The sequence below is a fragment of the Porites lutea genome, chromosome 1 (genome assembly GCF_958299795.1).
Source record: "Porites lutea chromosome 1, jaPorLute2.1, whole genome shotgun sequence".
NCBI classification, from domain to species: Eukaryota; Metazoa; Cnidaria; class Anthozoa; order Scleractinia; family Poritidae; genus Porites; species Porites lutea.
In genome coordinates this window covers 4,291,795-4,313,456 of record NC_133201.1, presented here as the reverse complement: position 1 = coordinate 4,313,456, position 21,662 = coordinate 4,291,795, and the positions used below count along the sequence as shown (strand labels likewise).

Genomic DNA, 21,662 nt, shown 5'->3' with positions numbered 1-21,662 from the left:
TCAAATCATCGTCTGAGCAGATCTATTGAAGACAACAGAAAGCCTTTCACAATTATCTAAAAATAATTGTGTTTTCCATGGAGGCCGGAACGAACATAACACTATTTTATTAAAATATCATAACTTTGAACATGTCAAAACGTGTTAGGTATTGATTATTCCTGGTGCTTATAATCAGTAAACAATGTACACTATTCATTAAAAAATGTTCTTAGTTCAAACATGATCAGTATGAATTAAGGTGAAAAATTAAAGTGATAACAAATCAAAAGACAATAGGGACTTTAAGGTCCAACGACGCGCAGCAACGAGGACGTCAAAAAACAATAGGTTTTAAAATAAGCAAAAAAACAACTACGCACGTGCATCACACTTTTTTTGTACATTTTTTTCCCGTTTTTGCACGACCACGACGTGAAAATGCCTAATTTGGAGTTTTATGGAGCTTTCTTTCTGGAGCTTGAATATGGTCCCCTGAAATTCAGCTTCAGGGGGTTTCGCCTAAAATGGTCTACGATTGACAAAGTAAGTGGGTAGGAATAATCCCTGTCAAGAATGAAAGAACGCAAGTTCACTTTTTAAGCGACGTTCTTGTTGTCGTCGCGTCGTTGGATCTTAAAGTCCCCAACAGAAGGGATACACGGTTACAAGATAATGCGAACATTTCACTGTTAATCTTGTCGCCTCATACAGTAAATCGCCCATGATGCCATGCAAGGCATAACATTCTGGATTCCACGCTTTGGATACCGAATTCGAGGTTCTGGATTCCGGATTCCTTGGTAGTGGAACCTGGGATTCCGGATTCCCGGGGCCAGTTATTAGCGGGATTCCGGATTGCCTTACATTGGCGAAGTGATTGCCGGAAGAACTGGCTTGTGTGGCTTGTAAGTGAAAATTTATAAAAGGAGAGTGGTTCGAATTCAACGTGAGAGGGAACGATTTGCAGGAATATTTTTGGCTCAATTTAATTAGTACCCATGCCTTGCGCTCTTCGTACTCTTCTCAACAGCCCCATCCCCGCCACGCACCATTTGGTTACAGCTGTTTCGAATAACACGCAACCTGCGCGTCAAAACGTTTCAGGTTTTTTGTTTTTCTGCGACGTCAATCAAACCGTTACCGAAGTATCCACTGTGTTTGTGAAGAAAAGGCGGCAATAACGAGCAGAAGCTGCAAACGGTCAATGTTGACGGGAACATACCGATTCGTTTTCACCCTCCCATATCTGTGTTTCTTCTGGATCTGGAAGCTCGAACAATCTAAACTTGCCATGTTTCAGTATAAAGAAGATAAAAAACTTAGAGCTGAGGTAAAACTTTCAAACACACGCGACCGAACCGGCTTAAGCTCGAAAGCAACGAACCTAGAAACGCACAAAGCCCGGGATCGAAACCCACCAAACACAAATCACAAACTATGACCGTTTGTTTGCTGAGAGGTCCGCTTAGTGTGAAAGGGAGAAAGCGCCAATTCTTCAGATTTTTGATTGACGTCGGGGGAAAACCCTGAAAATCCAAAGACTGATGCTGGCAAGTGGAAAATCCCGACCAGTGTCCACTAAATGCGGTACGCACAACAGGTGCAAGCGAGTCAAAAGAACTGGCACACCAGTCTAGAGGGTCCTCGATGTGCCCTGCCAAAGGTTTGCACATCCTAGGTTACAACACACATCCGAAGTTACGACTTCATGAACATCCTTGAATAAACGTTTCATTCTCCATCTTTTGCTCTCTTGATCTGCAATCCTTGCAAACCTGGCTATCGGTTGCAGCAATGATCAAAAAACCCTCCCTGCAAAAACTGACAACTAAACCCGTCAGTTTTTCTTTAAAGCATTTCACAATGCATTTCAGTTTTTCGGCTTATTGCCCGATGTAAAGAAATTGTGGAGTGTATCGAGCCAAAAAAAAAAAATACATCGATCACACTTGCAACCAAAGCTGCTCCAAGGTTAGGTCGAACGACTGTTGATGGCTTAGTTGAGAGTCTCCAGGCATCTCTTTTACCCGATTTTCCTATGGAGTTGTCCCAGGTCTCCCTTTCTGCTTATCACCCATTAAAAGAGAGCTATAATAACCTAAACGGTTCCAAAGGCAGTTGTTCCCCTGCTTTCGTCTCGAAATAAAAGTTACGGAGGTTACGCTTACATACAAGAGAGCCGAAGCGTTAATAGCGGACTAAAGACACAGACGTGACTAAATACGATTGCCAGTCATATGCATGACACCTTTTAAATAATTAAAAAGCTTTACAGTCCACCGGGGTCAGGTGGCTCGTCGCGTGTGATGGCCGCGTGACTAGGCGAATCTAGGAGGTTCAGTTTTCCTTTTGCTTTTTCTCAGTTGCTTTTCATTTACTTAAGATAATTAATTTGTATTCACAAGTGGGTGACACTTCTCTGTTTCAATATAATCTTTTCGTCCTTCGCGAAGCATAACTGTGCAAACCAATCCATGCAAAGTTTCACGTCGCCCAGGGCAAAAGACCTATTCGGTTACACGCACGAGACTTTTCATACCCCGTTGGAACTAATGAAATTTTAATAGTTCTTTTTGCACTTCTTGTCGTGAAAAACACCTTACTAAAGATTCCATCTCAAATCTAAGAACTACAATTTATTGATTAGATTTCACTCTAGAATTAATGTTTACACTACTTTAATCATAATGGAAGTTTCAATACGGTCCTCAAAAGGAAAGCCGAACAGTCTTATTCAATATCTTCCGCGTATTTTCATTAACTAAGACAAATAATATCTCGTTTGAATATAGTTTAGAGCTAAATTATTAAAGTACACGAAACTGGGAGTGAAGCCACTGAATTTACGGTTAAATTTTTTTCAGTGTAGGCACTTTGCTGACTTTCTTATCAAAGACTTCATCGCACTCTAAAGAAACTCTTTAAAAATGACCGTACTTTTATCACATTTCTTATACAGCTATACAAAATTTCAATATAAATAATTAATTTAAATAATGCTCTCATTTTTTCTTAGCGCGTAAAAGGAATTCTATCCCATGCATTTGTTTTTGAATTTCTACTTTGCTTGCCTTCTTGAAAATTCTTCGTCTCGCTAAGACACTGCTCAAGTTTCATAAACCTCGGATCTGCGAGGCAATTTTGCGATTTTTCTCTAGAAACTTTTAACATTTCGGGCAAGCTCGGTTGTTTTCGAATTGGCCTTTTCCTTGAACACGGCTGATCTCCGAGCATCCCTTCTTTACAGTTTATAGGTGGTAACTGATTTGTGTCGTCAAACTCCTTCTCTGATTGCACTTCAGGAGCTTGCGTTTTACTTGCTTTCCTTGTCCTGCCCGTTGCCTTAGTATTTCCCTCTTTTACTGGTCTGTTCTGTACCGCTATTCGCACTAGAGTTATAGCTTTTTCCCAGCGTCCTTTCGCTTTGTAATTTCCACTCACCTCCTCGGAATGACTCATACGTTTTTCATCCAGATTCGGAGCGATGATGTTCGATCTACGTCGAGAGTCTATCGGAGGTAAACTCTGCTCGGTGGATTGTGATGAATGCTTGCTCTCGTTGCTCAGCGTCCGAGGTCTTTCTTCAGAAGCGGAAACCTGCTTCGTGGCAAACTCTAACTGCCTGTAAGTCATGTACTTATCTTGTCTGAATTGGTGTTTCGATAAAGTGTCGAGTCGCGTGTTCAAAGCTCGGTCTTCGTACGCGTTCTCCTTGAGTATTGCTTGACCGACCTTATTCCTCAACCGCATTTCGCCGGTTTTGCTGATTCGAATAAGAGGATACCTCGACGAACTCACACTCATAGTGAATCTCTCTTCACCCTGAGTAAAACGAACTTAACATTGCGTGTAAAAGGCAAAATCCCTTGAACAGACGAAGCAATACACGATCAACTGAACTATCTGGATTCCAAGCCGTATTACCGTTCTGAGGCGACAAATTACTCGCCTTTTGTTTTTGAATTACGAAACTTTATACTTCTTTTAGCCTGAGGCTTTTGGTTAAAAGCTTCTCAGAGCGTAGACAGGTCGGCTCTTGACCGCAATTGTCCCACCAGGCGTTGTTGAAATTTTTCACATTTCCTTTGTTGTCACAAGCACCGGACGACCGTACGTTAAACATTTGAGTGATGGAAATCTCAAATAAAATGCATCCTGGGCCATTTGTTTGCACTTGACTTAAATATGAATGCATGCAATAGACATTGATTTGCATTTCTAAGGCTTCAATTAAGTTTTTCAGCAGGTCCCTGGAGAATGCTGGCTTAAAACAAAGATGTCTTAATAATTTATCTGCTTTATTCTTTCAGCGCACTGGTATTCTAAGCACAGGATCAAAGTCGAAAAGAGCCCGCAGTAGCATTAAAACTTAATTTGCTTAGTTTCAGCGTGTCTAAGCAGTGTAAACATTGAAAGCATTAAATTTGGTCGAGTTGTCGGATTCTTTGTTGAACAAGTCAAATAAATCGTCTTGCGCTTCATGTTTGTATTTGCTTTTAACTAAGTGCGAAAGTTCCATTAACAGTCAATTGTCACCATAATAAGTTGTTTATTTGCGACTTACTGCGTAGGTGCTGAGGCAAATGAATAGCTCCCACGGAATTGTGGGTAATTTACAAAGCTGAGGAAGTAGATTAGAGGTCCGCACGACCCTTGTTCAAATAATATTAGATTGTAGTTGGCAGCATTTATTGCAAAACCAGCATAATGATAATGATAATAACAATAATAATAATGATAAAAATAATAATAACAATAATCATGATAAGAAGAAGAAGAAGAAGAAGAAGAAGAAGAAGAAGAAGAAGAAGAAGAAGAAGAAGAAGAAGAAGAAGATTAAAGAAGGAGCCAAACAACAACAAACAACAAACGACAACCAGCCGAAGACTACAACAACAACTACTGACAACTTTACTTTAAACGTACTCCTTGTTACAAAATAAAATTAAAACTGACAACCCGCAAGTAGCAAACTGTTATTCGAGGCACGCACTTGTAACACTGTGGCCTTCTGGATGCCGACAAGAAAGAAATTAAAACTGAGAAGAAACAAAAAGAAAGCCAATTTTTTCTATTATCAGCCAGTGAGAATACGATTTTAGCCAACCTCAACAAAATACAAGAAATTCGGCCGTCCGATTTTAAGCAGTACTGATGGGTGTCCTGAGGACGTGTGAATGCGATTAACGGAGAAGTGTGTAGCAAACCAGGAAGACGACAAAAGGTTTTCATACCAACTTTTCCCCGTTTACTTAACAAACAGTCACAGGAGCCGATTATCGGCTCCTGACAGTCATAATTCGTGACATTGTAACAAAATGAGCTAACCAGCAGTGGTCACAGCCCGCTCCTTCAAGGACTTTCACGGGACTTCTTGATGGACCAGTCAAGGTGAGAGCGGATAGAGACATGCTACATTCTTCTTCCACTGTCGAGTATATGAACTGATACCCTTGGTTCCAGAGGCTTTTCATGCGTGTTTTCCGTTCGGCCTTCGGCCGAAGACGAAGACGAAGCTCCTCGTCGCACGCGAGAAAAAACATCTCATTGGTACCCAGAGGGTATTGAACTGAAGATAGTTCCCGGGAGATAGGGAGGGCGGCTGTTTTCTGTTACTATTCAAGCGAAACTCCTTTCTCAACACTTGGCTACCATTCCACCATTTTATAAAACAAAATTCGGGATATTTCTTGAACGATTTGGAAACTCTGGGTCAATGGTCGACAAATCCTCAATCTTGAATAAACAATCTCGGACACGCACAGAAACTTTTAATAACTGACACCGAAACGTGCTTCTATTGTTTTTCTTACCATGGTTCCATGAAAGATACGTTTCAGTTAAACTTAGATGCTTGGTGAAACTGGTCGCGTTAAAGGAAGCAACAATGGATAATTAAAAGTTCATTTCAAAAAGCGTCGCGTGTGCTTTCTGTTGTTGGACTTATCCGACTTATCCCAGCAGATCGAATTTTCGGTTGTATATGTTTAGCCGGAAATAGACTGGTGTACACGTATAGAGATTATAAATATACCGAGAAGCCTATAATATGAGCGGATCCCAGGGCGGCAGTCACTGATCGAGCTGTCAGTTCAGTTCGCCTAATTTCTGTAACTATGGAGGCGAAAAAACAAAATTTTATACGGGAAACTCCAGCTTTAGGTCCAACCCCAAGGTCCAACCCCTTACCCTTTTACACCTGATATGTGACAGAAATGCCCGGGGGTACTTGGGTTAATTTTTGCTGGGTATGTGCCGCTGGCCTCTCAGAACCACTACCCCATTATAGTCAGGAGCCGTAATCGGCTCCTGTTATAGTCTATTCTGTGGCCCTATATAGACCCCATCTTAGTCACTTTTGAAAAAAAAAAAAGTAATTTTCGCCATCCCAACTTATTCACATTCAGCTTACGCATCTACCTTATAAAGCCTTAAAGGTCATACCGAAAAGAACTGCCACTTGGCTTAATGGTGTAAGTCTTTCTATTTTTAAATCCCTACATACCTAAATTTTCGGACCCTCAATATCCTGAAAATGAACAACCCCATTCTAGTAACTCTAACCAGGAGCCGATTACTAATCGGCTCCTGCTCTAACAAAAAATGCAACCCCATAGTAGTCAATCCAGTCGTGAAAATGAGACCCCATCCAGCAGCACATACCCTTTACCCTACTACTAGGAAGTACCCCCCCCCCCGCCCCGAGCAGAAATGGTACCCCAATATACTATGAAAAAATTACCATATCATCGATCTCAAGGGGCTACGTACGTTAACTCAAATTTTTTTTGAACAAATACTGATCAAAACCATTGGCGAGGTTAACGGTCACCCAGATTATGTAGCTTGTTTCTGATTATTGCTTTTTAAATTCCACTTAAATTAACTCGAAAAAAAGTTACCGAAAGGCCCAGAAAACGCTGCAAATCGCATTTCCGAGAGACTAAAGTTCAAAATTTCTCGCGGGGGGGGCATGCCCCCGAACCCCCCTAGCAACTCCCGCCTGCCTCGGTCGGCCGTTTGGTCTGGCTACGGCACTGCATTTAGTAATCTAACAGTTATTCAGCGTAGCAGGCGCTAGCAAGGAACTCATGGTGCCGGAAGAACCGGGCACGCGACGGAGACACGCGCGAGGGGAGATAGAACAGGGGCACCCAACGTCAATTTTCGGGAAATATCTGTTCGGACTCGACGACTTGAAATCCAGAATTTTCGGAACATTTGTTGTAAAATTTCTTGCTTGCCCGCCTCTCCTAAGATTTTCAAACATCTAAAAAAGGTATAATTGCCCATTTTTAAAGGATTTTTACCCTAAAAAGGTCACCTAGAATTTTCGGGAGCCTTTTATCTGGCTGAAATTTTCGAAAAGGTAAGTTTTGATCCTTATAATTTTCGGATCACTAGACTTTCAGCTAGGAAATCCGAACAGATGAAAAATTTTTAGGGGATAAAAATATGCCTCTATCTACCCTTCAAATACTAAAATACATTTAACAATGCTATGTTTAAGTGGTTTTGAACTATATTCTCGTTGGGTGCCCCTGATAGAAGTGATCAGCTTTTTTCCACAAAGATATTGCATCTGTATGTTTTTCAGGTAGTTAATAATCAAACAGTATTTACTTGATATGAGGTAATATAATAATAACACAATGTATATTTGCATATGAAACCTGCACTGTTATTATCAAGCAAACAGCTATTGAGATTTGTCGCCCGACTATCCAATAACAGGACAATTAGCGGCAATCCAATGTAATCTACCAAACAAAAGAGCACAAAAACCTCTGTTTGGACTCGTTTTAGTGTTATATGTGTTCTTTTCCTTGCAAAGTTGAGATCGCTTCGTCTTTTCATGTCCTCAGCTGTGTCCGTCAGCACTAAGCTCTAATTTTGTTATCGTTGCGGTAAACTGTCAAACGTGTGTCACCCGCTAATGATTAATTTCACGCTGATATTTGCGTCAGCGGTTTTCTGCCGTCAGTCCTCGACCTAAGTGCCTGATACTTGATGCATGTATGCCTCAGAGAGAGATTCCAAAGGGAAAAGCAGGTTTTATTATGAAACGATGAAGTGCCAATCGTCAATGTAAGGATGCTTAAAGAACGAAATCGCCTATTACCGCATAGAGACTGACTCAGGGGTCGTCACCAAGTCATACATTTGACGCTCTTCGTCCAGTCACGGTAATCAAGCGTAAGACATAGTCAACTGCATAGCAAATTACTTTGGTCTCATTAAGGCAATCAAATCAACTTGAAAGCGTCATTATGTAAACGGGAGGTTGAAAAAGTGGATTTTGCTAGATGAGGAAGGGGTTCGCTAATGAAGCAGTGCGTTAAAGGTTCTTAGAAACATCGATAAAGGACGTGCGGGTGGCAAGGATTCATTTTGTTTACAGCGTTTAAAATGCGTTGGATTATCCGGGATCGCGTTTCTTGTCTTTCGAATGTCCTTTTTAATTACCGCTGAAATGGATTTTGAAACGGCAAGACGAAACGCGGACGAGAGACTCAATCAGGAACTCGTTAGAATCCGCAATCTTCCGAAGCGAAGCAAGATCAAAGTCGCCAACAAATATGGCTTGAAACATGCGAGTCACACAAACGCAGGATTAGTGAAGGAGTTAGAGATTAACTTGGGGATCATTTCACGTGAACAGAGACGGGTCGCGAATGAATACAGTAAGAGACAAAGAGATTTCAGAGAGACGCAAAAGAAATCCTTGTCAAAATTTTTACCTCCTTTGGGGTCACAGGAGAATATAAAGGCAGCCGAGGCAAAGGTCGAGGCGGAGGAAATTAGGACGCGAAGGACTACAGTTGCAGATCAAGCACCAATGTGGTTAAAAGATCGAGGGGAGTCAATTGCGGAGTTTAAGAGGGAGAGACTCATAGAAATGACAGCAAGGAGTAAAAAGAAAACGTTAAAGATTATTTCGGAGAACAATAAAAAGACCTCTATAGGCGTGCCGTTACCACCTTTGCGCGACGTCGAATCGGACGAAAACTACTTGTTAACGAGGCTAAATCGTCGCCGGAAAAACGCCTTCGCCGGAAGTTGTTTTCCGTTTTTGTTAGAAGACACGAAACGAAAGACGGAGAAGGAAAATCAGCCTGTCGAGAGCTTGAGTAAGCGTCATCGAGAATGGTTGGGCGAGTTAGGACCAAATCAAGACGCCAGTATGAACCGAGCAAGAACGTTCCGTGGTGTCACTTACGAAAAGGTGATAAAAATGCCGGACCCTGCAAAAATTCCACACTTAGATCCGCGGAACCCTAAACTTTATCAAGTTGTTATGAGGGTCTACGATCGAAACCGTAGGAAGATATCCAGAATGAATGAAAAGGATGCAGAAATTGCAAGGAAAAACACGGTGTTTACAAAGCACTGGAAATGATCAACAGTGTCGATAGTTCATTTGTCCTCCCTCTGCAGTTTGCGTCCGTAGTGCTCTATTTTTATTACCAATATTGATAATTACAAATCCAACCAATTAAGACCAATTAAGCAAAAGTTATTAAAGGACCAATGAACCACGCACATAGGAAGTGGAGTCTGACAAAAACCTTCATTTATTGAGTGATGCATGGAATTCGGCTATACCGAGTGCTGAATTTCTTCTCTTTATACTAGAAACAGAATTGCGAAAGAAGTACTGTATTTTTAATGCAGTCATGTCGTAGCTTTAAATTGAACGCGCCAGTAAAAGATGTTACTGGACTAAAAAAAAGTTCAGTTTGTTTCTTTTTTCACCCTTTATGCTTCGTCACTCAAAGAAGGAAGGTATTTTATATGGTTGATTGTAGAATCAATTATTCAAGAATTTCAACATTCGATCTGTTTGCTTTAAAATGAGGAAGTTGACTGTGATGTCAAGAATGCCTGAAAATTAAATCCCTTTGTCGCCATCTTTCATTGATTGTTCTTCCAATCAAAACTTATAACTCAATGATCTATTTAAATTTCTCAGCAAAAACTCTGAAAACTATTTTAACGAGACTGCAAATCGTTTGTATTTGTTTTACCGGAGTGCACGAGAAGAAAACTTACACCATATGGAAAATCATTTTGAACAAAATAAGGGATTTAGCCCCAAGGCTGACTCTTTCAAACAAGTTGCAGACCCTCAATTTTCGGGGACCCTGATTTTTGTTTTGGTCGGGGGATGGGCAGGTTATTTTAATATCATTGTTAACACAATCCACCGTACCTAAAAAGATGGCGACTGGTACATTTACCCACAGTTCTTAGCGCATGAAAACCACAAATTAATTGCTCATAAAAACGCACAGAAAAGTTTTATAAACTTAAAACCTAGGATAGGCAATGTTGCTATTACAGGTACGAATTTGGCCCCCCAACCCCAATTATGACTTTTTGTGTAATTGGCTGTGTTAGGTTCGAAAGGAATTGTGGTAAAATGTACAGCCGCCATCTTTTTCCGTACGGCGGATTGGTTCCCGCTGTCTATTCCCCCCTGGGGGGGGGGGGGGAGGGGGGGTGCTTCCTAGTAGTAGACTAATGGGTATGTGCCGCTGGATGGAGTCGCATTTTCACGACTGGATTGACTATTATGGGGTCGCATTATTTATAAGAGTTACTAGAATGGGGTCGCACATTTTCAATATTTTGGGGGTCAGAAAATTTAGGTTTGTACGGATTTAAAAATAGAAAGATTTACTCCACATTAAGTCTAACAAATGTGGTAGTTCATTTCAAGATGTTCTATTTAAAAGGCTTTATAACACAGTTTCATAAACAGAAAATGACTAAGTTGGAATTGCGAGAATTACTTTTTTTCCCAAAGTGACTAAGATGGGGTCTAAAATATGGCCACAGAGTAGACTATAATGGGGTAGAGGTTCTGAGAGGCCAGCGGAACATACTCAGCAAAAATTAACCCAAGTGCCCCCCAGGGATATGTTAACTCCTGCATTATTACGCTTTCACAAATACGAGTAGATTTATATAATCAGTCTTGTTTTATTTGTTTTGTATACGTCAAAGCACCGCAGTGTAGCAAAGAAGATATAGACCAGATTGTTCCTGAGACTTAAAATTTCTTACAACAATGAAAAGTAACTTTTAACTTTTTAAAACAATGGTAATTAATTTTTAACAGATCCGTCAACTGTAACGGGAAAAATTAACCGTTAGCCGTACAAAAGCCAAAATATTAACCGTTAGGTGTAACAGACACCACCCCATTAAGACCCTTTACATAGTATGTGTCTCACTAGAAACTGAATTGCGAAAGAAGCACTGTATTTTTAATGCAGTTATGTCGTGGCTTGAAATTGAATGCGCCATTAAAAGATGATACTGGACTTAAATAAAAATTCAGTTTGTTTCTTTTTTCACCCTTAGCTTTATGCTTCGTTATTCAAAGAAGGAAGGTAGTTTATATGGCTGATTTTGGAATCAATTATTCAAGAATTTCAACATTCGATCTGTTTGCTTTAAGATGAGGAAGTTGGCTGTGATGTCACTGAATGAATGAAAACTAAATCTCTTTGTCTCCCCATAGGGTATTTTTTTTGAGGGTCTCACTCCTTGAAATGAGGGTATCCTTTTTGCTGCTGTTGGCGTTGTGTTCCCAGTGTGATCCTCAGACAGGTTAAAAATAGTATTATCAATATTTCTATAGCTAAAATCCAAGTGTGTACATGCCCAGCTACATGAGAAACAAATAATTTGTTAAAACTGAACTTTACCAGTAGAGTATTAGGAAAGCGATTTGAGGAAGATTTGTGTGCTTCCATTGAATTCTATTTTGTGTTTTTCCTTCATGAATTGGGTCTCCTTTGTTAGGTTTGGGCCTTAATTAAATAGGGTATCAGTTTTCGTTTGTCTCATCCTAAAATAGGGTCAGAGCTTAAGACCCAGTACTCCCCCCCCCCCCCCCCAGGACAGTAACCAACACACAAATTTTCGGGCCGAAGGGGAAACTAAGCTACATAAGCCATCCCCTTTTTGAATATAATGTTTTTGTCGCTGTCTTTAATCGTGTTCAAACGGTGAGCAATGGTAATGACTGTAAGGTCCTGAAGTTTTTCCCGTACAACGTTCCAGATCGTTTGTTCCGTGTCCGGATCCACGTGAGCAGTTGGCTCATCAAGGACGACAATTTTGTTCTGCTGCAACAGGACGCGCGCTAAGCAGATTAATTGCCGTTCCCCTACGCTGATATTTGCACCATGCTCCAGAAAATTGTAATTCAACTGTCCTTCACGACTCTTCACGAAATCTTTAAGCTGAACTTGTTCTAATACCCTCCATAAATCGGTGTCTTGGTACTGCTCCATCGGGTCAAGGTTTTTCCTAATGGATCCACTAAAGAGAACAGGACTTTGCCCTAAAACTGATAAAGCCCTTCGAGTCCCTTGGAGGTTGATCGCCTTAACTGGAACTCCATCAATGATGATATCCCCTGCAGGATCTGGCATGCGCAGAAGAGCTGTCACAAATGAGGACTTCCCAGCACCCGTCCGCCCGGCGACGCCCACCTTTTCACCTCCTTCGATATCAATATTGATACCCTTGAGGGCTTGGGGACCCCCCGGATAATAGGTTAGAGATACATCTCGGAAAGTGATTTTGCCTTTATTAGGCCACTGTTCCGGGGGAAGCTTGGCGACCTTGTATCCAGGTTCAGGGTCAATTCTGGTGTAAGCCATAACTCGTTCAACTGACGTCATAAAATTCTCCACATCTGAAGTCTTTCTGACCGCTAGTTGTGTCTGAGCCACGGTTTGAATGATATAAACCATAGAGAGACCAGCAGAAGCTAATTGGAAGAAGAAAAATAATTTAATCGATAATGGGGCCCTCTTGTTTTAGTTCGGTGTACAGTGGAACCCCCGCCCCGCCTTACGGTCACCTCGGTAATACGGTCACCTCGTTAAAACGGCCACTTTTTTTGGCCGCCCGGCAAAACCGACCATACATTTTCTTGTAAAGAAACCCTCATTAATACGGCCACCTCGTTATTACGGCCAAATTCTTTTGGCCCATTGGCGACCGTATTACTGACGGGATTCCACTGTAGTTTGTTGTAGTTTGGTGTAATTGTTGGTGTAGTTAGTGTTGTTAGCGCAGTACCTACCAGCATCTTGGGATACCAAAACTGCAGAAAGAGCCACTGCTGTAGTCATAAAGGAGGCAATTAGATCCAAGCGTACACCCAGCCATCTCCCACTTGCCATCACCACCATGAATGACTGGGTGTGAATATCCTGAAATCTGCAATAAATCAATTCAATATCAAAATGCAGTCAGTTTTAGTGGTTTCTAAAAGTGCAATTTTAACTGACCACCTCTCTTTGGGTGGCAGTCAGTTTCGCATGATTTGAACTCTCTGTCTAGTAATGAGGCCATTTACTTGCCACCAGGTATTTTTACGGTTTGCGCTAAATGTCGGATTGAGATCCAACGTCGTCCCCAGCCTTTTTCTCGTACTCTTTAGGCCGATTTAGACGGTAAGATTTTTGCCTACTACTATCGTCATGACTTCCGGACGGATCTTGTCGTGTAAATTAGACCCACGACATTCGTACGACACGCGTGGATGTCGTAAGTGGAAATTGTGCGCGTGTGGATAGTCGAAAGTCATGACGTATGCTAAGTCACGCACGATAGTCGTAAGTCGAAGTCGTACCGTCTAAATCGGCCTTAACTAGGGAGGAAAATCCTGGAAACGGGTTCCTCGACTTGTTCAAAGAAATAAAGTTTGACCATTGTATGGCCAACTTGGGTTATACCAGAGAATGTCCGTAAAGAAGACAATTTCTGTGGGATTGGTTGCTCCCCGGCTATAAGCAATTCCTCTCTCTTCTATGGCAAATCGAGCGATTCGTTTTGTGTTCTCGATCTCTTTCGCACTTCCAAATAATCTAAAAGCAGCTCTTCAGTTAAGCGCAGCAAGTAACAAGGTCTTCACTCTCTTTTTCAATTACATAACAGTGGAGTTACACTGATTTTTACCTGAAAAACTGGTCTACAAAATCGCTTCCTTTTCCTCTCGTCCGAATCGTGTCCAGTCCGTTTAAAGTCTCCGAGATGTGTGAAAAGACAGGGCTTCGACAACTCGACTCTAATCGTTTGAGATCACGTGACGTCATTAGGTAATACCTCGAAATGTACAAAACGAGCAAAGTTAATGGAGCGATAACAGTTAGTAGCCAGGGATTGGTGATAATCGGAATAAGAACTCCGAATAACAACAGGAGAACCAACTGCATTGACATCAGAAACGCTTTGGGTAATAGTTCGTCAAGACAGCTTATGTCTTTGGAGAACCTGTTCATAACTCTTCCCACGGGATTTGTGTCAAAGAACAGGACTGGCGCTTGTAGAACAGCCAGGACCATTTTATCATGAAGGCGCTGGGAACATCTTAGAGAAACCAGGAGAAATCCGTATGCACGTATGACTACAAATACAAAGGCTCCACCCACGAGACAACCATATATAATGAGGTTCATCTTGTCCCTCTGATCTGCTGGCTGTTTCTTTGTGAGCAACGCAAGCCATACATCTGGAGAAGCTCTAATTGCTAAGAACGAAGAAAAACAGCAGTATAAGAAACGATGAATAACCGTAACCAAAAAGACGGCCTATACCATCATTTTCTCCATCTGATCAATAGCCTGAGTCAAGAGAGGATGATACTCCCATATATCGACGCCACCCATCAGGGCATAGGTTTCCCGGGGGGGTAACTGCGCATATGGGGTGGGGATGCTCGTCCCCTCGCTTAGCGGTGTAAATTTCGGATTTTGGTCTCACTTAGGGTGTTCTGGGCAAAACGCCATCATATTTAGCCGTGAAAATCTCGTTTAGGGTCGCACGCGAAAAATATGAAAATATATATATTGACTGCGTTTCAACAAGATCTCTTTTAGGGTTAAAAAAACCCTGGGCCACGCCCAGATCGGTCTCCTTTAGGGGTTTAATTCAAAATTCCCGACGAGCATCCCCACCCCTTTCATATGCGGAGTCTCCCCCGGCATAGGTTTTGAGGGTCTCGATCTTTAAGGGTATCATGTTTACCCTTGTTGGCATCGTGTTCCCAGTGTGATCTTTAGGTAGGCCGGGTACCTAACTTACATCGGCTAAAGTTCAAGAATGAGTGCATGAATCCCCAGCTATACGAGAAAAAAAGCCATCTGTTAAAACTTAGATATCCGTCAGAGTATTAGCGTTAGTTTTTAATGCCTAAAATCTGTTTTAACCTTTCGACCGCACACTCGTGGAGCTATCTTAGCACAATTTGTACCAAATTAGGTCCTACCGGGTAGAACAGCGCCAAATTTATATGCGAAGTGCTAAAACAAATCTTACATTATACGTTGGTTACCTTGCGAGATGAAACAAAAACAGATTACAGCAATGATCACAGGAGAGGGTACTCCACTCTTGAAGTAGCTCAAGTAAAGTGCCCATGACACAACTCCGATTTCGCGTTCTTCGTCGGATATCTTTAGGCCCTTATGTTTGTCGTTTTCCTTGCCTTCAATCAATGTGTCATTTTCTTCATTATCCCAATCCAAACTGTCGTCTAATCGATCCTTGTCGAGTTTGTTATGGCATAGGCCTGTCATGTTATTCAGAATCCCCTCTCCCTTGAGCTGTTTCAAAGTTCCGGTTCCCAACACTCGGCCTTTGTTCATGACAACGACGTTATCAGCATCTTCCATGTGCTGTTCTTGGTGAGAACAGAGAAGCCGGATTTTCTGACCCAGTAAGCCCTTGATACACTTTTCAAAAACATGCCGACAGACTTTGAAATCCAAGGCACTCAAGGGGTCATCTAGCAAGTAAAGTTCAGCATCGGCGTACACCGCGCGTGCTAAACTTACCCTCGCCCGCTGACCGCCACTCAGGACCTCACCACGTTCTCCAACGACTGTTTGGTCACCAGCCGGAAAATGCTGAATGTCACTGATAAGAGCGCAGGCTTCAGTTACTCTGGTGTACTTAGACTCATCGAACGCTTCACCAAACAAAATGTTCTCTCTTATAGTTCCAGAAAATACCCAAGCTGTTTGAGGCACATAAACGAGACTACCTGGATAAGTAACTGTCCCGTTTGTGTGTGAACCCTCACCAGCGATTGCTGATAAAAGAGTCGATTTCCCACTTCCTACTTGCCCGGTGATAACTGTCAGAGTACCTTTTTCAGCTCTTAAATCGAAGTCTTGTAGAATGAATTTTTCTTCAAGGTTAACTTGTTTCACTGCTAATCCCGTTACACATAAATTCGTTCCCTCTTTATAAGGTTGCTGTCTCTCCAGGTGCTCCGCCTTCTCCGGAACGGAGATGTTTTGCCTTTTCTCCAGACCGTTAATTTTACCAGTTGCCTTCAAAGAAGAGTGGTTTACACTATCTTCTGTGACAACACCACCACCACCACCACCATCATCATCATCATCATCATCTTCACTGTCGACGTCGTCTTTGTAATTGCAGATTTCAGGAAGTTCCTCTAAAAGAAGAAAGTCCTCTAACCTCCCGAGTGAGACATAAGCGTCGTATGTATCCATTGATCCGTAGGCCAAGAAAACGCAAACTGTCCTCCGAAGTACACCAATTAACGACAGTAGAAGGAAGACGTTAATAGGTGTAAGGGGCTGCCCAGTCAACACAAGAGTCAAGACAGATACTAGAGACGCCATAAGTGTAGAAGTGTACTCTATAGCGGCCACACCGGATAGAACAGCACTTTTTTTACGGATTATGTTGACTTCTTGTCTTAAAAAAAAAAACAACAACAACAAAAAGCGATGAGTCAGATAGGGCCGGGGATAACAGCAACTAAGGCCAACTACAGCAAACTCCATCCACCACACCAACTTCACCAACCTATAGCATCTATATTAACAACTGTGGAGTATTATAGTTTTTAAGTTGACATGTTTTTTCTATATTCGTGCACAGTAATTTTTTCAAAGAGTTATATTCTGAGTAGCATAGTGCACACAGCGAACATAAAAATCAGAGAATGCGTAAGTGGTTGCTTACTAGAGGTTAAAAGCTATGAAAAATCATTTTACTTTCAGGCCCAAAAAGTGGTCGCGGTCGCTTACAGGAGGTGGTCGTTTGCTAGAGGTTCCAACTGTAAGACTTTGACTGGGGAAGTTTAGTTGTTTTGGATTGGCCGTCGCTTAAGGGAGGTGGTGGCACATGGGAGTTCGAGTGTACATTATAGTGCTATATTCGTGACAATTATTGTAAATTCATTACTAGTTTAGTTAGACCATATAAAGTAGTCCTGCGGAGCTGTGCTGCCTCGTTTCCTTGGTTTCTTTTACTTTATTTGCACGATCGCCTTCGAACCTTAAGTTTAATTTAGCGACGTGGCGTCGTATAAAGGTCTTCTCTAAATGGCTGGAATGCAATATAGTATTTTGGTAGCATCACTAAGGAGCTAACTGAGTATATAGATGCAGATTACGGCGTTGGTAGTTATCTTAAATACGAACACTGCTTTCCTTGTGAAAACACGGCGATGAAATTTCTTGTCTTAAATAATTAATACACCTGAATTTCATTCTTTTAACTGAGATCACAACTTCCTATGATTGGTTTTCCTACCTTCGCGTATCCTTTATTTTTTCTCTGAACACATCTTCCCAGGCATTAATTTTGATGGCGCGGATTCCAGCGATAACTTGGTTTATTAACGAGATGCGTTTGTCAGATGCCTCTGCTGAACGTAGACGCAGAGACGCACTGGCGAAGGACAGGCTGCCGAAATATGGCAGGAGGAGGAAAATGAATATTACTCCCATCAAAGTCTGCCAACCGATTAAATAGACGAGCAAAAATGTTCCTGCGAGGAGCTCAAGAAAAGAAATAACCCCAAAGAAAAAGTTTCTCACAGTATCCCACTCCAGTCGCTGGAAATCGTTCGATACCAGGTTGATCACTTGACCTGCTGAAAATTTTGACAATGCATCCTTGCTTAGTCGGAGGATCTAAAATGAGAAGAATATAAATATTTGGTACTGATTCAACAGATATTTCAGCATAATACGACATAACGTACTAATTGCTTGAAGGGACGTATTTTATACATATAAACACCAGGATGTAACTGAATCAAGAGTTGAAGGCAATCAATTTTCAAGTTAAATTGTACCTCTTCTAATACAGAATAACTTCAGGTAAATAAAATTTTTGATAGTTCTTTCTTTTTTCCGTGAGTTTACCGTAATAACAAAACAAAAGGCAAGCAAATAGCAATTTAAAAATTTTAACTTATGCTATTGAGAACCAAACTATAAAAAAAACTATTTACAATTTCGTGACAAAAGAGGCCAGTTAAAATCCTTTGAAACCGCTCATATCTAGTGTTTTACAAGGGAGTATCAAGCTGGGCTAGCGGAGATGAAATTTTGAATTGGAAGGGAAAAGGGTGAAGAACGAAAATAATTTTCTCTCCGTTCCACTGGAAAAACTGGACCTTTTACAGGGATAATAAAATGTCTATAAATTGTAAATTTTATAGACTATTTACGAGAGAGCAAATTTTCCCCTATTTCTCAAAGGGAAAACAAAATGTCTGTAAAATCATGTTTGCAGGTATTTCATAAAGTTTTTTTTATGGATGTGTATCAATTATGGTTATGAAAAGTCTGTAAATTTTACTTGCTAAATAAAGTGCGAAATGACTGAGTTTTATCAGGATAGGATAGTTTTTATAGACTTGCCAAAAAGCTCTGAAAAATCTTTATAAATTTTACGTTTATGATTCTCTCAAGTTATTTCATCCCCGTAATTCACTGTCACCCGCTTTTCCATTCTTTCTTATCCTTTTGCCCCCATAATCGCCTGATACTCAGGCTAGTTTATAGGCTATGATTGCTCATGCAGCGAGCTTTATCCTTGCTCACCTTGAGATAAACTAATCCTTTTAGGGCGCTACTGATTCTGATAGAAAGCCTTTCACATCGCCAGCCGTACTGATGTAAGGCGATGCAACCGAGTAAAGCATTGGCGCCCATGCCTAAGGCATAACCATAGCTTAGGTAATTATTCTGCCGTTCCTCTGACATCAGAGCTTTTGTCAGGCAACCGAGAAGAAGTGGTTGAAGAAGGCGTGTCAGAGAATATAGAGCGCTGGTAGAAATAATCAACATCAGATCGTAAAGGGGTATGGACTTCAGTAGGCTTTTCCAAAGCTTAGGTTTCTTGCTTTTGTATTTATTACATCTTGCTTTTTCATCGTTCCATTTTTTCTTGAGGCGTTTTGTCAGATAGTGAGAGGTACTTTCTTTGGCAAGCGGCAAGAAATCTTGTTCTTCCAGACTTCGTTCATTACCCGTCCTCAAGACACTATTCATCCATCGAAAGAAGAGAAGAGAAAAAAGGCTGGCTTTTTTCGAATTGCCATCTTCTGCGATCTTTCTGTATCCATATTTTGCCATGTTTACCATTGAATCTAACAGAGACCAGAAAACAATGATAAGCGAATCAAATGCCCAAAGAAATTATTATGGATTTGAAATTTTCCTTCAGTTGAGTGAAACGTGCAAACCAAGAATTTAGAATTATTACCAAGTAAACAGAACAGCCAAGTGAATGCATGCATTAGCCCAAAACATTCTAAAATAATTATGTTTTTCACTAATACTGTATATAGCTTAAGATTCCTCCGTTGACAAATCTGAATTCTCTATCTATAACAAGGAAAGCCTTGTATCAAAGTACAATTTATGGAATTGAAGTTATCTTCGTCACTTACAAAAAATATTATGAAACTGTTAATAAATATGATTAGCGTAAAGGACAACCGAAAAGACTACTTAAAAAAGCGTTAATGCCTGGTAAATATCTAACAGAAAAATATCACTGAGGAAAATGAGATCACAGACGTAATCCAGAATTTTAATTCTTTCTTTTCTTTCCCCGGAAAATCATTATGTGAAGAAAAAGGAAGTCTTTCTAGGCCATCGCCTATTAGTTTTAGGTTGTCGACGTAACATAAATAATCGGATACTTAGAAACTCCACTTTACCTGTTTCACGTACCTGATACTGCTACAGCAAGGAGGTTCCAGGGGCCTATAACTTGTTAAATTGCCTGTTTTCTTATGCACCTAAATTTATTTGAAAGATCATTATTTTATTGCTAAAAAATCTAATAACATCTATTATAAAATTCTCCAAGAAACGCTGAGACTTCAATAAATAATGTAAACAAATGAACGGAATCCAATAGGTCAGTTTTGGTTTATTAAAATTCATACTTAAATTCTAACGCCGAGGGGGACAAAACAAGATAAATCGTATTAAGATTCAGAGATCAATAGTTGAGAAAACGCCGACATTTCGAGACGCCACCACTGATTTTCCCGCGAAATGACGTCTGAGAAACGACTGCAGAAATTCCATACTCATGGTGGAACACTATCCAGATCTGGGTTGTGCTTCTGATTGGCTGAATACCGTAAAATTCCGAAAATAAGCCCCTCCATGCATAAGCCCCTCAAAATCGTAACTCAAGTAACCCTCCGTTAAATCGTCCCCCGGAATATAAGCCCCGCGGGGCCTTGTAATTGGATTTGCCCTCGAATACAAAGTAAAACAAAGCAAAAAATGGTAAATCTCCTTCCCACTAAAAGCTAGTTCAATCGATTTTGAAACACAAATTTCCCTCCGTACATAAGCCCCTCAAAAAGGGCCTTTGAAAAATATAAGCCCCGGGGCTTATGGGGAATTTTACGGTATTTGATTAATCCAATCAGAAGCGTTATCCAGATCGAGGTAGTGACGCGTCATCAGTATGGAATTTCTGCCCTCGTTACTCACACGTCATTTCTCAGGAAACCAGTGGTGGCGTCTCGAAATGTCGCCTGTTTTTTCAGGCTAAGGTATTAAAGAGTTCTTTTCTTTTGTTCATCCTGCCTAAGCCTCGGGGCTAAGTATGAATTTTAATAACTCAAAACTGGCCTATTTAACGTTAATTATTTTCGAAAACTCGTTCAACGAATCTTTCATTTATCACGGGGAAAAGCCTCGAAATTTGAGTTTAATCGGCGTCATTAGGGAGCTTAAGCAACGATGACGGCGCCGGATGTCAACGAGAACGGTATAAAAGCAATAGGTTTAGATTCTTGGCAAAACAACAACTTTGCACGTATTTCACGCTTTTTTGTACATTTCTTTGCCGTCACTGCACGACTACGAATTGAAAATGCCTAATCACGTTTTGTCGAGGACGTGAACACAGGGCAACGACTTTTTTCTTCTCGTTCTGAACTTCGATACAGTCTTTTAGAATCAACTAAAAAGATAGCCAAGATTTGAAGAATTAACTGAGATAGAATAAGCGCAATAAAGTTAGAAGCAGCGCGACTTCACGTTTTTTAGTGACGTTTTCGTTGCCGTCGCCTTCGTTGTTGCTTAAGTTCGCTATTATTCGATTAACAACGATTACCAACGACGTTAAATCTGATAACATTGGACAATAACTTGCTGCCTATAAAATAAAATTGTTATAGACAGGTCAGTCCCTTTACAAATCAGTAGCAAAACAAGAATGCCAGAAAGATGAAATTGAAATATTGTCATTCAAATTTCCTGGAATATTTCATTTCCAAAATCTCCTTTTACGTCAAAACGAGTAGTACGTTGCTCGGAAACTATTCGGTTCCTAAAACGAACGTTTGTTTG

General features: G+C 40.8%; 3 protein-coding genes across 3 annotated transcripts; 1 reads left to right on the top strand and 2 right to left on the bottom strand.

Annotated features, from left to right (window-relative positions):
- Positions 1 to 2,598: 2,598 nt before the first annotated feature.
- LOC140942976 (uncharacterized) lies at positions 2,599 to 4,091 on the bottom strand. The gene has a single exon (XM_073392002.1). The coding sequence runs from the start codon at positions 3,784 to 3,786 to the stop codon at positions 2,995 to 2,997; it is 792 nt and encodes a 263-aa protein (XP_073248103.1). The 5' UTR covers positions 3,787 to 4,091; the 3' UTR covers positions 2,599 to 2,994.
- A 3,855-nt stretch (positions 4,092 to 7,946) lies between these two features.
- On the top strand, positions 7,947 to 9,423 carry LOC140934312 (uncharacterized). The gene has a single exon (XM_073383961.1). The coding sequence runs from the start codon at positions 8,432 to 8,434 to the stop codon at positions 9,380 to 9,382; it is 951 nt and encodes a 316-aa protein (XP_073240062.1). The 5' UTR covers positions 7,947 to 8,431; the 3' UTR covers positions 9,383 to 9,423.
- A 2,483-nt stretch (positions 9,424 to 11,906) lies between these two features.
- LOC140942966 (ATP-binding cassette sub-family C member 4-like) lies at positions 11,907 to 20,087 on the bottom strand. The gene is made up of 7 exons (XM_073391991.1): positions 20,019 to 20,087; positions 18,882 to 19,429; positions 17,581 to 17,963; positions 15,344 to 16,737; positions 13,969 to 14,539; positions 13,091 to 13,227; positions 11,907 to 12,772 (listed from the first exon to the last, which is right to left on the bottom strand). The coding sequence occupies exons 2-7, from the start codon at positions 19,422 to 19,424 to the stop codon at positions 11,934 to 11,936; spliced, it is 3,867 nt and encodes a 1,288-aa protein (XP_073248092.1). The 5' UTR covers positions 19,425 to 19,429; positions 20,019 to 20,087; the 3' UTR covers positions 11,907 to 11,933.
- Between the last annotated feature and the right edge of the window lie 1,575 nt (positions 20,088 to 21,662).